General features: G+C 42.1%; 1 protein-coding gene across 1 annotated transcript in view; it reads left to right on the forward strand.

Moving 5' to 3' along the window:
* plxna4 (plexin A4) overlaps positions 1–16,733 on the forward strand; it is a 251,605-nt gene that overhangs the window by 134,865 nt on the left and 100,007 nt on the right. Inside the window, exon 5 of the mRNA XM_041030041.1 lies at positions 6,490–6,590. Within this exon, the coding sequence (XP_040885975.1) occupies positions 6,490–6,590 (101 nt within the window). The remainder of the gene's footprint in view (positions 1–6,489; positions 6,591–16,733) is intronic.

A 16,733-nucleotide genomic window follows, 5' to 3' on the forward strand; every position in this document is an offset into this window, starting at 1 on the left:
CAGCATTAGCATGTTGCTAGTGCAGGCTGGGCTGTGTGGATTTGTTGTTGCTGAGCTTAGCATGCTTCAGCTTTTGGCTGCTTATTTGGTAAGCATAGAAATACCAAAGAAAAAACATATAGCAGAGTGTGCCTCATGCAGGAAATTCTAATCTTTAAACTATTTGTAAACTGCCTTAAGCTTGTCTAACTGTTTTTCCCTTTGTGTATGGGGGGCCTTAACCTCTTTGGAATAGAAAGATAAGTGAAAATGATTGATTGTATCCAAGTCGTTTGTCATGCGCTGACAATCCTGACAGCGCAATGGATGGCTTTCTCATTTGACCTCTGAGAACGTCAAATGAAAACAATATTGCACTTGCAGCCACCAGCCCGCTCTGTTAACTGAGTTTATGATATAATACCGTTGGTCGGTGGTTGACGGATTGAGTGGTGCGTCAGCTGTGACGAGGCAGTGGGTCGTTGATGTGTCCCTCGCTTCATCTGACTCCCACGTCAATCTCGCCTCCATCCAGCTGGAGAGGAGAAAGGTGGGACACAGGAGGACGAGACAGAGAGAGAGACACCAGTAAATGAATGAGGGAATAAATGACAGATTGAATAAATATCCAGTGTTAGGCAGAAGAGGGGATAAAAGACAGACCAGATTTTGTGAGATGAAGTTAAGAAGAAATGGATTGTTGTTTTACTATTTGTAATAACTAAACACTGACACTGCTTTGGTTTCAGCTCTCTCCATAGATGTTCAATTGGATTAAAATGTGGATTTACAGCAGACGTCTTTTGCTTTGATTGTACCCTGCACAGATTCAAGTCACCCTGTTCCAGATGCAGCAAATCAACCCCATAACATAACTGAGCCTCCTCCATGTCTCACAGTGGGGATGGTTTTTTTATTTGAACTTTTGAACTTTTTCTTACATATACATAGAGCAATGTCCTCAGGACATTCTCCCACCATCACTGGTCCTTGACACAACTGGACACTGTTGTGTTGGCCTGTTGTGTTGGAGGTCAACTTGTATCAGTGTTTAAGATTTCCTTCGTTCTTTTTCCTCCTTTCATATTATAGCATCTGTTCAGTCTTTGGTCAATTTTCCTCTTGTGAGGTTGCTTCTTGGTTGAGGTTGTCAGCAGGTCAGGAATTAGTTTTTGTATCCATTGTCATGTATGTGAATAATGATTTCACTTCATCAGACGTAATGGTTGTTGCTGATTTGTTTCCAGTAATGAGTGGAACTTGAGGATATTCAATTGGAGACTACTGTCATAAGCAGCAATATGTCCTTGGCACATGTACAACATTGCTAATTTACAATGTGTTATTAAAATAAAATGTCCAAATAATACTAGATCATATTTAATCAAAAAAAATTGTATTAATGTCTTCTTCCCCGTCAATAGTAATGATACACTGCCAGCATTGTGCCGAACTAATGAACAAACTCGCACCAGGGAAGGAGAAAAAGACAAAGCTAGCCTGGGGGAAGAAGAGAAAAGATAAGAGAAGTTCAGTGTGCCCTACAGGCTGTAAAGCAGGATTGGACTATCACTTTAATTTCCCTCTTTCTGTTCATTTGGAGTGGTGAAGTTTGGCTGCAGGTGGAATCCCTGTTTAATTACAAGTGGAGGGGGCAGGAAAAGAGTGGGATAAAGAGAGGAATAGAGATGAGGCAGAAGAATTAGTTGATAATAAAAGTCTCTGCAGATTTAATAAATGATCACTTTCCCACTGCAGGTTGACTGGAAAGCCTCTGGCATTATGTAAGGAGGAGGGGAGACAGAGAGAAAAGAAGGAGAGAGGAAAGAAAAACAACGTCAAGCTTCATCAACTCTATCTCAGTGTAGCGATGAAGATCTTAAAGAGAAGGCTCTTCCTCCTCCCCCTTTGACACTGATCCCCTACAAATTCAAAAGACACACACACACACACACACACACACACTGTATCTATACTGTATATATAATTTAATGCCATTGTGCCATCACAGTAAATGATCAAGTGTGTCTTCATCTCTCTCTCCACACATTAAGGCATCAAGTACTCCTGTGATCTCTGCCTTTTTTAAAAGCATGATTATATTCAGCAGCTTCCATCTCTCCCTATTGTGAAAAGAGGGAGAGTGCAGGGTGTAATGGCTGTCATTTGCTCACCTGAAACAGGAGGGAATTAGAAATGCCATGCACCCCATCCTTTGTATTTATCCCTGCTGATATGATAGCGCAGCCATAGTGAAGAGACAGTGAGGCGTAATGGTTGTCTCTCTGGCAAAGCCCATGAAGAAGATAGCATGAAATGAATGTGATATCGAGATGAGAGAGACAAGGGGTGCATTGGGTCGTTTAGCCACCAAATCCCTCAATTTTTTTGATGAAAGAGGGGACAAAAGTGTTGTCTGCTTGACTGTGTGTGTCTGTGTGTGTGTGTCTGTGTCTGTGTCTGTGTCTGTGTCTGTGTCTGTGTGTGTATACGAGTGTGTGAGTGTGAGAGCCAGATAGAGAACGGAGGCTCTGGAGATGATGAATGTATGATCTTGCACACCTCAGAGCATCTGAGTGACAGAGAAAGACAGACAGACGGAGACAGAGGGAGAATGAATGATATCAGGATGCACACTCTGGAACAGAGGACTCACATTGGCACCCATCACTTCTGCCGGGCTCTGAATGTGGCGTGTATTTGTCTTTGTGTGTGTGCGTTTGCGTTTCATCTGTTGAGAAAACCATTTCCCCAGATGCAGGCATCTGAAGCCTCGATAGGAATCAGGAGGTCCCTCCCATTCTACAAAGTCTAGATCTGAGTGTGTTTTTGTATACAGTGTGTGTGTATGTGTGGGTAGTGTGCTGGTGCACTGGCATATCTCCCACAGACGGAGTGTTAAATTATAAAGCGTTCAGATATGATGGCATTGATTTCTACAGTTCTGAATGAGTGCTTAGCTTTTATGGGAGATCACAAGGTGACAAACCACTCGATGTGGTGACATGGTTACATAGATTACACAAATGCACACACACATGCACACAGTGAGATTGTGGTTTCATAGACTGTCATGGTAAGGCTTTGGCAGCTGAAATCCCTCCATAGGCTAATGCAGTGGCCTTTCTCTTCAGTGACTAATAGGTTATTTCGCTATCAGTGGGCTGAGGCAGTGGTGGATCTTAGAGGAGGAGCAGGCTTGGTGGAGGGTGACAGGAAGGGAGGGAATCTATCATGTGAGATGCAATGAGGATCAGCGTTCAGTTTGATCATGTGCTCATACACTAACATCGCTATCTCTGTGATTCCATCTCAAACTCATTCCCTTTATCTACCTAATGCAAATACGCCTGTACACAGTAGGGAGGGCAAAACATACCTGCTGATTTTTTTTCCCAAAAGCACAGACCCACAAACACACACACACACACGCTTAACACACAAATACGCACTCGCATTGTTTCTAATCTGTAATAGCATGCAGGATTCCTCTTGACTTTGGCAAGGAGATACACCCCCTCTGAATTCATTCAGCTGTGTGTGAATCTGTGTCAGTGTGTGTGCGCACGTGCAAGTGACTGCCTGAGTATGCTATTTATAGTACTAGAAGAGATACACAGAAAAGACATAAATGTAGAGAGCAAGGGAGAGAATGATGTAGTGGTGTGTTTTCAACGTATCTCCACTGTGTCAGTGTCTGACGTAAGTGACAATACATGCGTCTTTGTGGTTCTTCTGCATCTATGTCCACACATGTTGAAATATGACTTCCACAGTGAGCATGTGCAGAATTGTAGCATTGACTTGGTGGGTTTATATTTGAGAGAGCGAGAGAGAGTGAGAGAGGGGCTGTCAGGCAGAGATGTGCCGTGTGATAGTCTGTGTGTCCAACAGAGAGAACTGCCGTCAGTGCCAGGCTGTGCTTTAGAGATACGACCGCGCACAGGCATTTCTGATCTCTCGTTACATTCAGTCATGCCCTACATTGGATGGTTTAATTACGGTCCCTTTCATACCCTTAAAAATGGAATTTAGTCAGTAAAATGTGCTGCAAAGAGACATATAATTGCATCACTTATATCCGGAGGTATGAGAAGAGACCAGTTTACAAAAAAATTTGATCCTCAGAACCAATCGGAGCTGGTGCACTGTGAGATTAACTTACCACAGTGCATACTGTCACTGTTGTAGTGTCTTTGAGCAGGGCACTAAATCCATCCATCTCCAGCAAGCTTTACTGGAGCTGATCGGATGCTCTGATCTCTGACTTAAGGTTTCCTCACTCACCAAGCACATGATCAGCAACATTACACTGAGATGCTGTAACATCCAAACCATGATTGACTGGTAATAAGGGACCCAAAGTGTGCTAAGAAAGCCAGGACAGTTGACACAAGGCAGGTTGGATCCATGGATTCATGCTGTGAACGTCAAATTCTGACTCTACCATCTGCATGCCTGAGCAGAAATCCAGATTCATTAGACAAGACTACGTTTTTTCCAGTCTTCAGCTGTCCAGTCTTAGTGAGTCTGTGTCCACTGCAGCTTCAGATTTCTGTTCTTGGCTGACAGGAGTGGAACCCGGCATGTTCTTCTGCTGTTGTAGCCTATCCGCCTCAAAGTTCGACATGTTGTGCATTCTGAGATGCTTTTCTGCTCACCACATTTGTAAAGAGTGGTTGTCTGAGTCACTGTAGACTTTCTGTCAGCTCCAACAAGTCTTTCTATTCTTGTCTCATATTATTTTGGGGGCTAAGGTATATTGGGTTTCATTATGCTGTACAGGTGTTAATGTTATGTCCATCTCCTGTACCGTATGCTATTTTCATAACACAAAGATAAATGTCAGTGTAGTAAAATGCTTCTTGTCTGTCTTATTACACAATTTCAGCATTTTGTTGCAGGATTTGCTTTTGTCCAACTCCATATGAAGGTACTGGGGATGATTGTGCTAATCAGCTTGTTAATTGTTGATTAACCTCCTTCAGAATTTCTTGTAAGTAGAGTTATAGTCAGTACAGTCAGCGTTATTCTTACACAGTGATAGTTTTTGGTGTCTTTCTGTTTTAGATGGATTATAAAAACCTGCTCAGTTTCATCTAAAAACTCATATTTCAAGACCGAAATTCCAGTTATCCTGTAGGCACACATCCAAACACAAACACACACACAGACCGTCTCACCCTCGTCATAACCCAATATCGGTCCCACACTGATGATGTTGTCTCTCTTTGCCAGCTGTCATCGGTGAGCAGCTTGAGTGACAGCAGTCATCCACCAATGACGGCACATTAATCAAAAGTGCCAGCAACACCTATTATTGCACCATGCTGTTACCATGGTGACAAGAGGAGGGGACGGCAGACATCTACCTCAGCTTTGCCCCTTGTGCTCGGTCACTCAAGGCCCATGCCAATCAGTGCCAGTCAATGCCAGTTTGAATTGGCAAGGTTATATATCATAATAGATGGACTTCTGTCCTAAGTGGCCACATTTCTCATATGGAGCTAGTGGAGATAGATGGAAACTGTCAAGCAGTAATATTTTTATGAAAATCTGTCAGGATACAAAATACTTTGCATTCGCTTTTTACATATGACTTAGTTTGGCTTGTTTGTTTTTGCAGTTAATGTGGATTTGAATGTAATTGTGCTTGAAACCGAGTGATTACATTTTGTTGGATTTATTTTTGTTGTGTGGATAAATCATATGTAGCAGAGTACTGAGAGTTCTTTATCCTCATTATTCTTAGAAAATGTAGGAAAATTATAAATCTCCCATCACAGCCACGTGTAATATCGACACTTTGTCATCTTAAATATTGATGGTAAAAATGTGGTTTTGGTCTGAGGATGGATTCAGGACACAGTAAAGGAGTAACAGGGTATATTGTTTTTTTGAGTTAAGGGTGCGACTCTCACTTCTCCACTGATTCATACTATATAGTATCTGTTTGCAACAAATTCATGCTCACGTTGTGGAGGTTGTCTGAAGTGCTCAGCTATATTCCTAGCCAATTAGATACAGCACTTGTAAGGAAACACAAAACATCTACTGTTATCCAACAATTCCTGCTTCCTGTGCACTTTAATTTTTCACTCTGTTTTTGAGATCTTGAATCACCTGTGAAGTGTTATGGTTGAATGCGGGATAGAAATTCATTATGCTTTTCTAACCAGAGAAGAGTTTTATAAGCCGACAAGTATTTGAAAACAGTATTTTGAGTCCCCTTATCTATTTTATTTATCACCTCTGATTTTTTTTTTCTTTCTCAAAAACACATCTGAAGCAAGCATGCAGATATAATTTCTATCATATTTAAGTTCCTCCTATTGATAAACCTAAACGCTGCATTTCTTTCAACATGACATTTCTCTGGCATTTCACATTCTCCGTCTTGTGGTAATGTTTTCTTTTAAATGTTTTCTCATCTTTGAGCCTTTCATAAATGGAAAAATGGTTTGAATGTCTTCGCACAGTTTTTAATCATTGTTGAATGTCTCTCTGCAGCTGTCGAGGGTGCCAGTGGAGGCCTGTGGTCAGTACTCAACCTGCAGTGAGTGTCTTGGATCAGGAGATCCGCACTGTGGCTGGTGTGTCCTGCACAACATGTAAGTGCTACTGTCCTACACTCCCACTCACACACGCATATAAACTGTCAACCACACGTACACAATCGTATATCTCTCTATCTCTCTTCTACTCTTCAAACATACTAACGATAGATTTTCGCACTTTCCTCCCATTCATTCACTTAACCTCCAACATACTAATCAGACAGTTGGGGGGGTTATGTTTGGGTTGTTAGCCTCCCCTACCTCCATGACGCCTGGCCCCATGCCCAGCACTCCATCCCTTGCAGCCCTTGAGCATTCAGGGGCTCCTCTAGCTAATCCAGGCCAAGTCTCAGATTGCTTTCCTGGGGCTCGGCCTCAAGCCAACGTCCCCCTTAGATCCATTACCAAACCTAACCACTGGCATTGTTTACCAGCCCTGAAACCAGAGCCTGGTGAGAGCACAGACACTATTGGGCACTGCCAGGGCTGTAATGGGCACCACTCCAAACTTCAGGCGTTGACACGAGCAGAGTGATAGCCTCTGTTATTGTAGGAAACTGCTGAATGAGATCTTAGAGATTACCTCATTAAGCGCAACTGACTCACTCTGCCTTGCTTACCTGTTCTCTTTCCTGCCTTTTTTCTTCTTGCTTTACCTAAAGGCTTGTCTGTCTGTCTGTCATTCTCTCTTTGACACACACACACACACACACACACACACACACACACACATACTCAGACACACAAATTGTCACACACCTCACACCCCAGCTGCTGTCAAATCCTTGTCCCTCAAGATTGGAGTGGGAGATGGTGCTTGCTGGGGGCAGGGAGATTTCCCACTCCACTGTAAATTGAAAATTGGTTTCTTGTGTTGGTGCTAGCCCTTGGGTAGAGTGTGTGTGCGTGCGTTTGTGTGTGTGTGTGAGTGAGACTGAGTACATTTAGCACCTTCATCCCTGCTGGCACTGAGAGGACATGGCGAGGGCACAGAAGCAATGTGAGTGTCAAAGCAACATACACGCTGGACACAGGAGGAGACAGAGGGACATATAGATGTAGAAAATAAGAGATGAAGGGCAAGATGACAAAGTTAGAGAGGTAGGGAAGCAGATCAGTAGAGAGTAGAGATTAGTAAATTCTGAGAATGGTCAGAGGCGAACGATCTCTGAAAAGAGAGGTGAAATGTGATAAATGGACAGACATCTACAAAGGGTGAAAACACAGAAAGTTTGGGTGCAACAGAGTGAAGGAAGGAGAAATAGAGGACGAATGTGTTTTAGGTCTCCTGGGTAGAAAGTGCATTAGCAAACAGAGGACACACCGATGGGTTATGGGTCACAAACCAGAGGTTGGAGGCAAAGTCACACACCACACGCACACAGGCATGAATGCATAATTCATCAATCCAGAAGTTTTCTGTTTATCACAGTTTCTTGTATTGAGCTCCCTCCCTAAATATTCTATACTTACCTGAGCATGAATCAACCATATGATGTGTTCTAGCAGATCATTGAATTTAAAAATAATTTGTCCAGAGATTAAATAAAAGGATCAACATAAAAAAACATGTTAAGGGTCACTAGTGAGTAGCTATCGTGCAAGTATTTGCCACATGAAATGTGCTTGCATTTTAAATCAAACCTTAATTGTGTGTGACTGCATGTAAGTATGGTACGCATGTGAGTGCATGTGTTTCTCCCTCCATCTTGCTTTCCGTGTGTGTGTGTACAAACCCATTAACACCCTGGACATCCTCCCAGTCAGAGCAAATGGGTGGCCACAGATTGGCCTGTCACACTTAGCCTGATAGAATCGGCTCACCTCAGCTCACCCGCCTCTTTACACAAATACACACAAGGGCAGGCCCACACACACGCACACCCCTCTTGCTGGAGAATTAGTGTCAAGTCGCCAAAATGAGAATCTAGCCCAGAGAGCGAGAGAGAAAATAACCAAAATGCCACTTTAGTCTATCTCAGGTTTCTAGGTGTTTGACCATCACAAGGGCAGAAAAGGGGAGATTAGAGGTGTGCTCTGTGTGTGTGTATATGAGCGTGTGTGTGTGTGCTCACACCTCCTGTCAGTTGGACACACAGTTTTCCCTCTCACATCCCACACACTTAAAATGCACAACCCAATATGACCGATTGACCACAGGTTTACCTTTCCCAAAGCCCCGCCTCCTCACCACTCTCCAGCCCCCAGCTTGTGAATTCTTAACAGGGTCTTAGTGTAACTGACCCCCCCGCGCACCACCTCCAACACAAGGTAGCCAGGGCTTTATGCCCCTTTTGTAATCACCCCTGTTTGAAACACACTCTGAGATGACAGGGCCTTTGATTGTCCTTAACCAGACTTCCAGTAAAATGGTTCATAATATGTGTCCATATCCCTCCACTCTTTCTCCTCATACCCCCTTTATTTGGTGACAGTCATGTGGGGTCAGTAGTGGTGCAAGACCATTAACATGTCTGAATCTTAGCCTGTAGATGTAGAAAAGTGCGTATGCTGATAAATGGCTAATCTTAATGAAAATACAGAGGAAACACATTCAGTTCTCAATTTTCAGAATACTTTTGTAGAGTGTATTTTTAGATTTTCATTTTGTCACCAATGTCTTATCATATTTGCAGTTTCTGGAATCAGGAGACTGTCTGCCACCTTCCAGACCTCAACAGAGAAATACACAACAAGTATTGCTGTATGCAACTTAAATGTGCTGAAGGATAAAGAAAATTGAGAAAGAAAAGAAGTGCTGTCTTGTAAGGAAGGTAGTGTGACCGTGAATTAACAGTTCATTAAGTCTGTCCTTGGTGAGTAGTCTGACACATATATAAATACAAAAATAACCTATCCAGTTCGAGCTGAACTTTTTGATATTCAGGGGATGAAAATATTTATCCTTTGTCCTTAAGTCTATTCTCAGCTTCATTTGAGTACATTGGCAGAATAACATTTTTATTTATATCACTCAAGAAGTGATTTAAACACTATAGAAAGACTGGCACCTCAAAAAGGAATAATTACAGATACACTGTAGGTACACCCAGCTGACACTAATGCACTCTAATGCAGCAGTTTTGCAATAAATCCTGCCTTTCAGTGTTTCAGTGTTGAGTGTTTGGTGAAACTGCACGAAAGAGCTGTTAATTCAACTGTGTGATTATTTTGGAGGCTGCAATTTGCGGTACTGTTGAACTGCATTGCATTATAGAAAACAAAAACTCACTCAGAAATTATAACTGTTGTATTAATTACTCACTGCACGTCGGCTGGAATGCTGGACGTTGTTTGTACACTTGTTGTAAAGACATCAGATCTTCTAAAGGGGAAGTAATTGAATAACAGCAAAACAACAGGGACTTGTTCAGCTTCTCTCCACTTGCAGGCTGAGTGCATTATGAATATTTGTGTTTTTCTAAAGTAATACTTAATAAACCACAAGCACAAAATCCTCTCATGCTTGCCTCCAGTTCTCCAATAGGTCAAGAGTCCTGCTCAGTCCTTAATTGATTAACCTGACATTACAGCATTGACTCAAAGGGAAAACCTTTGGGTGAATGAGGTTCCATAAGTGAATGACAGCAATTTAATGCTGAAAGCCCACAGGGTCAGTCTGAAGTGCTATAGAGTAAAGCGACAACAGATACATTTATATTGAATATATATATATATATTTAAATATGTGTTTGAAAAAAAAATAAATATAATAGATAGTTGATAGATAGATAGTTATTTTGTGTTCATATTCAGTGCAGTGCTATGTTGTGAAATGTTTTCTTGGTCTGGCCAAGGTTAAAGATATTTCTACAAAGGATAAAAACAGGCACCCTGTCTAGTACAGTGGTTTCAGACCAAAGGCTTAAACAATGCATCTTTAATAACAAACAGCAAAAAGGCCCAAATCACAAGGAACTTTTAGAATTACACACACTCTCCCACTCACAGTTACTCTGTGCTGGAGGGAGGAGGTGTGCTGAGGGGAAGGATAGCATGCAGTTCCTCTTCAAAGTGTTCTTCCAGATAGTTTGTTGTTCCCAATCAACCTTGAAATCACCTCACTGGTCTGAGAGCAAACAGAATTGCGGGCACTCTCTCTCTCTGTCTGTCTCTGTCTCTCTCTCTGTCTCTCTCTCTCTCTCTCTCTCTCTCTCTCTCTCTCTCTCTCTCTCTCTTTCTCTCTCTGTCCCCCTCTCCTTCTCTATCAGCATTGCCTTTATTTACTCTATAGATCGGTGAGAGGAGCTGTTAGAGAGAACACCAGGGGAAGAGGAGAAATACAATCAATAGTACAGGGGAGGAAATCAACAGGAGCGGATGGTGCTCCTCTCTGTGTGTGTGTGTGTGTGTGTGTGTGTGTCTGATAGCAGTCATTCTCCTTGACTGACCATTTATTTATAAAGGCAAATGTTTTCAATAATCACTCACAAGTTTGACTTTGAATTTATGTGTTGGCTGTGTGTAGACAAATGGTCCTATTTATCATATCAGCAACATATTCTATTTGCCCCCTATATATTTTTCGAGCCACTAAGAACCTGCTCCCCTCCCCCATTGAGCCAAGCCACTGTTCAAGTAAACCTGTCAACCAAACTGTCTTGGCTTATCAAACTCAGTTCACATGCTGTCTTCTGCTGAGATTCACAGCTTATGCTAATGCCTATGTCTAGCTTGGCATGTGAAAGAAAAGTTTCAAATCTTACCAGTCACTCCTTCTCATTGTTCCCCTTCTTTCCAGTCTTTTTCGATGTCATACTTTGTCATTCAGAGTCTCAAGAGGGCCCTTACGTAAGATTACCTCTAAGGGAGTATGTAAGAGACATAGTGTAGGGATATGTACAGTAGCAACCATAAATACATGCATATTCATTATTTACTCTGCATCCCATCTTACACTCATTTTAGCAATATTTTGTTTAAATTTTACTCCACTGTTACTCCACATATTTCAATATAAAATCCTAGTTATGTGATTTATGGCCCAGTCATGTCACGATCTGCCACTTATCTGGGTCCAGGCCCAGGTCGCAGGGGGTCTGCGGCCTGTCCGAAGTCCTATGGCACCTCCCGCAGATGGTGGGCCCATGGGAGGCAATGCCACCCAGAGTGGGGCTCAAACCCACGACCCCGAGAGATTAAGTCCCGTGCTCTACCAAATGAGCTAAACGGGTTGTCCAGTAAGAATAGGATTTGTAAATCTCACTCCATTGTTCTAAAGCTGTTTTCTTTTTTTCTGTGATTGTCAAAACTTGACTAATTTGCTAATAATTGTTCAGTTCAGCGTTTTTTGTTTTTTTTTTAACAGTGCAAAGTTTCTCTGACATGGCATATTCATTTTTGTCTGTGGTTCCCATCCACACTTTAGTCCCTCCAAGCAAAGCAGATTCACTTCTGCAGTGAGCCAGCATGTCAGAAATGTTACAGCTACGTTATGGATATGTTACCTCCCCTAATGCCGGTCTGTCAGCTGTCAGTTTTGTACGTGGTTAACTAGGCTGTCACCGCGCCTGTCACGTGTGACAGCCAGACAGATTGCAAACCATATTTGGAGAAGTAGCATTGTCAAAATGAATGTCATCATATTTGGCATGGATGTTGAGGATATCTCACATTACTCTGTGATATCGATGTCAATTTGGAACAAGTGGTGCTAATGTTGCAATATCTTCACATTAATAATTGGTTTGACATATCTCAATCTCTGCTTTTGGCTGTGATAGTGGTAGTAATGCCAGAGTGCTGAAATCATTTTCCCTTTCTCCCCTTTTCATTTAATTTTTCTCCTCCTACCCTCTTCCTCTCTCCACGAGCACCAAAATCACACTTCATATCCAGCAGGCCAATCACACACCATATTTTTGTGTTTACGTGAGTGTGTTTATGTGTGTCTGTGCTTCCATCAATCCCCTCACAGTCTGTATTTATTTATTTATCCATCAGTTTCAGTTTTATTTATTTATCCATCAGTTCAATTTTACCCTATTTTGCATTTTTTCTTGTGTATGCATGTGTACACGTCATCTGTGTGTGTCAGATCGCACTACATTCTGTGTTTAGAGGTGTGTTTTACCCACAGACGGCATCACTCTCCCAGTCCTTCTACCTCTTTCCCTCTCTTCCTCCAAACACTCATAAACATCGATCCCTCGTCCCTGAAGTGGAATGGGGACAGTAAAATCATCGGTGCCACTGACCACAGGCAAATACCATCTCCTGGTTCATTAGAGAAGGTCTGTCTATACAATCAATAGTAAACCTCTAGAGGTAAACGGTGATATACACCGATCAGCCAGTAACTGTTTTTAATGTTGAGGCTGACAGGGGAGGTCCTATGAATCAGTGGACCCAGACAACCAGGGCTAGAATCTGAATGACGCCTTGTGCAGTCACATTTTACATGGATGCTTCCTACATTTTGTTTTGCTGTAGACTTTGCTCTCAAAATGAACAGATAAGATAAATATGCACGATTATATGGCGTTGTGTGCTAGAGTCACACAATTACGCCTTGATAAACAGTTGTCAAACACATGTACAAGCTTATTAGGAAGATACAACAGAGTTCAAGAAGTCATAAATAAACACACAAAATGGCTGATAAAACTTGCAAGTCATGCTGCAAAAGCCTCTTGTCTTCTAAATCCTTTGTATTCCCAGGGCATCTTTGGTGCTGTCAAATGAATAACCTTTCGGAGGGAAAAGCTAATTGGCAGATCCACTGAATGGCTTTTCTTTCTCTCTCTCTCCCCTCTCTCTCTCTCTTTCTCTCTCTCATATTAATTCTGCACTGCCGCTACCTGTCGCTGTGTTCACAGTCATCCGTTACCTCAGTGTGCTCATTACTGTGGTATGCCATACTAATTCTAATTAAACTGCAGTGCCACAATTAGCATGCTACCAAGGACGCATTGTGTTTGGTTGCGGTGACCACTAGCCTCCCCCTGGAGATAGCCGTAAGTGCTTTGAAACATACTGTTGGCAGAGAAAGGCACTGTTTACACCAAAAGGGTTTTTCCACTATCAGTAAGAGTGAGATCTAACATTAGACCAGCCACATTAAGTACAGAAATTACATGATAACAAAGGCCAAACTAGTAAGTGAGTAGGCTTTTTATATGTGAAAACCCTGTTTTAAATGCACGATAATTAGAGTGCTTGCTTGTGTGCTTTGAACCATTTTAACTTGCCAGCTCTTACCATGTTTTTGTTACTTCTGATGTTATGGACTGTGACTGGATGAAGGTGTTATTGACATAAAAATAAAAACAAAGTTTTTGGTGAAAGAACATAATGAATTGGAGAATGCAATGAAAACAGGCATCTGAAGTAATATCTACAGACTCATTTATTCATGATACAGACAAATTATTATTATTATTATTATAAACTTTTCAAGTCTCATGACTGATCCAAGATGCAAAGAAGATAATCAAAGGGCAAGTAAAGATTAGAGATATTTTTTTAAAAAACAAAAACTTGTCAGAGGACTGAGAAAGTGTCTTCATTGTGTTATTATTCATAACTTCAACCAGATAATGAACAAAGACCAAACAACAAAATCTAATGATAATATTTTGTTTTATTCATTATGTGCGAACAGCTGGACTACATCAGCATATCCAGTCACTAACAGATTTTCAGATTAATGGATCAATGACCATTAATCTGAGACCTCTATCAAATTCCACTTGCTTATTTTTTGCAGTGTAAAACATATGGCTTTCTAAATGAATGATGAATGATTTTATATTACTTTAGCTATTTAAAATTAGTTGCAATTCCCAGGTGGTAGAGCTGGATTTGGTTTTAAACAATGCTTAAATAACTTGGTCAGTTCTCAACTTTAGATTTATTCAAAGTTGTTTCTTTGATCTTGAGATACTTGCGTCCATGGCACTTGCTCTGATGTCTGTGCCCAGGGGAGGATGGCCATCCCCTGAGTATGGGTGACTGGTTTCACCTCCCCCTCTTACCCCCACCCTACACCACTTGCTGGATGCTACGGGAAGTTGAGGGAAGGGAACAAGGCCAAGAAGTGACAGGGGCATCAGGATGGAACGGAGTGCTGCACCTCCCAGTTCCCTCTCAACTGTCACCCTCATAGTGTGAAAACACACACTGGCACACACACACAAAGCCATCTACCTAGCCCCAACACAAGCACAAGCACACAGGCAACACCTGCACGCTAACTTTTAAGTCAGGACCATTGCTCACTGTCACCTATTGTCACCCCGCCACACACAGGGAATCACAAGGAAGTGGACATGCACACACACACACACACACACACACAAACACACACTCGCAGTGGGGAAGGTGTCTTTCTTTTGTCCACCAGAGCAAGAACCAGACACAAGCACAGACACAGTACAGAGAGGATGAATGAGAGACGCAGTGACAGTCAAAGGAATTGAAGCTACATGGTGATGAAAGGGATAAGAGGTGCAAGAGAGAAAGAAAGTAAAGATGAGAGCTCTTCCAAAAAATAATAATATCCTCTAGTTGAAGATATGAGGGTGAAAACATGTACACACACATCACACACAGTTCATCCTGACTATGATGGAAAACACCTCTTGGAGAGGGTACCCACGCAGGTCACCTCACATCGACACCATCGTTGCTATGGCAACAGCAAGGTAGTAAGAACATAACCATGTTACATAATCCAACAGTAATCCCCACTGATTTTTCAATATTAATGTGCAACAGCATTGTCACTGAGATTACTCACATACGCCAAGACAGTATCAGTGTCGTCATTACTCAACGGGACTCAAGCACCACTCTGACTGCTGCATGCATAGGCTGGGGTTTTCCAGAAACGTCATGTCATGTCATCATCTGCCGCTTATCTGGGTCCAGGCCCAGGTCGCGGCGGCAGCCCAATTCACAATGCACCGAAGTCCTATGGCACCTCCACAGGTGGTGAGCCCATGGGAGGTGGTGCCACCCGGAGTGGGATTCAAACCCACAACCCTGAGAGGTTGAGTCGCATGCTCTACCAACTGAGCTAACCGGGCAGCTTCCAGAAATGTGTTAGTTCCCAAGTTGGAAGCATAGAACAGATGAGTTAAGACAAGACAGATTTATATAAGAGCTCATACACTGCATTTGCACACTTCACACATTCGTGTCTTCTCATTCAAAGAAACTGCCTTGTGGCTGTGAATAAACACACTTTAATGCTTTTAAGGCTGTACAGTATATTGACTGCCTGGATCAATAGTATCAAACGCTGCTGTCTGCAGCTGCACACATGCAGGATCATAACACAATATATGGAAGATAAAAGCCAAGTGAACTATTGAGACCCTGTTGAAAAGCAGCCCTCAAGTGCCCTGCACTGTCACCCTCAGGGGCAGTTATGAAAACATCATCAAACAGGGGACTTCAATTCACAAATACCTTGGGAAACATTGTAGATGCAGTGCAATGATAAACCACTGTTTTCCCTTGTCACCGCTTGGGCTTTTATTTTATGAATGTGAGGTCAGATTGTATTTTGATGTAGTGATAAATGGGACATTGATATATGAGCTGTTTGGAAACATTCCAATATTAGCTTTTAGATGCTTTGGCTGTCCTCTCCCTTCTAAACTATCGTGGTAGTTCAATATTGTCATCTTTAAATACAAATAAAGAGTGAGCAATCTCTATTTCATAAAACAAAATTACTCAATAACTCAGGGAAAGAATTCAGAAAAGCTAATCTTGTAAATGACATCCGCTTTGGTGTCATCCTCTTTAACCTTCCTGCCCCTCAGAAACACAGACTCACACACACCAACATACCTCCGAGCCAGACAGATAAAGCTGTTTAATATAGAGAACCTGGCCTAATGGCATCTTCAGGGGCAGCAGTGGCATCACATATGCTAGATAAACAGCCTAATAAGCCTGCCACACCACCACACCAGTAGATAGCTCTGCCAGCCAGGATTGTTTGTTAGCGTGTAAATGTGTGTGTATGTGTGTGACTGAGAGAGAGAGAAAGAGAGATGAAGGAAGTTGGTGGCATGGCTTTTGACAGCTGCTGAAATTGAGTGCGAGGCACCAAAAGTCATGGCAGAGAGAAACATCTGCTGCTTGTTTGCTCTGAGGGGCCAGATTGATGCTGCCGATCACCATCTATTCCAATGTGTCTGTGTGTATGAGAGAGAAATACAGCATTTATTGAGGTTGTTGTGT

The sequence above is a fragment of the Toxotes jaculatrix genome, chromosome 22 (genome assembly GCF_017976425.1).
Source record: "Toxotes jaculatrix isolate fToxJac2 chromosome 22, fToxJac2.pri, whole genome shotgun sequence".
Classification (NCBI taxonomy): domain Eukaryota; kingdom Metazoa; phylum Chordata; class Actinopteri; family Toxotidae; genus Toxotes; species Toxotes jaculatrix.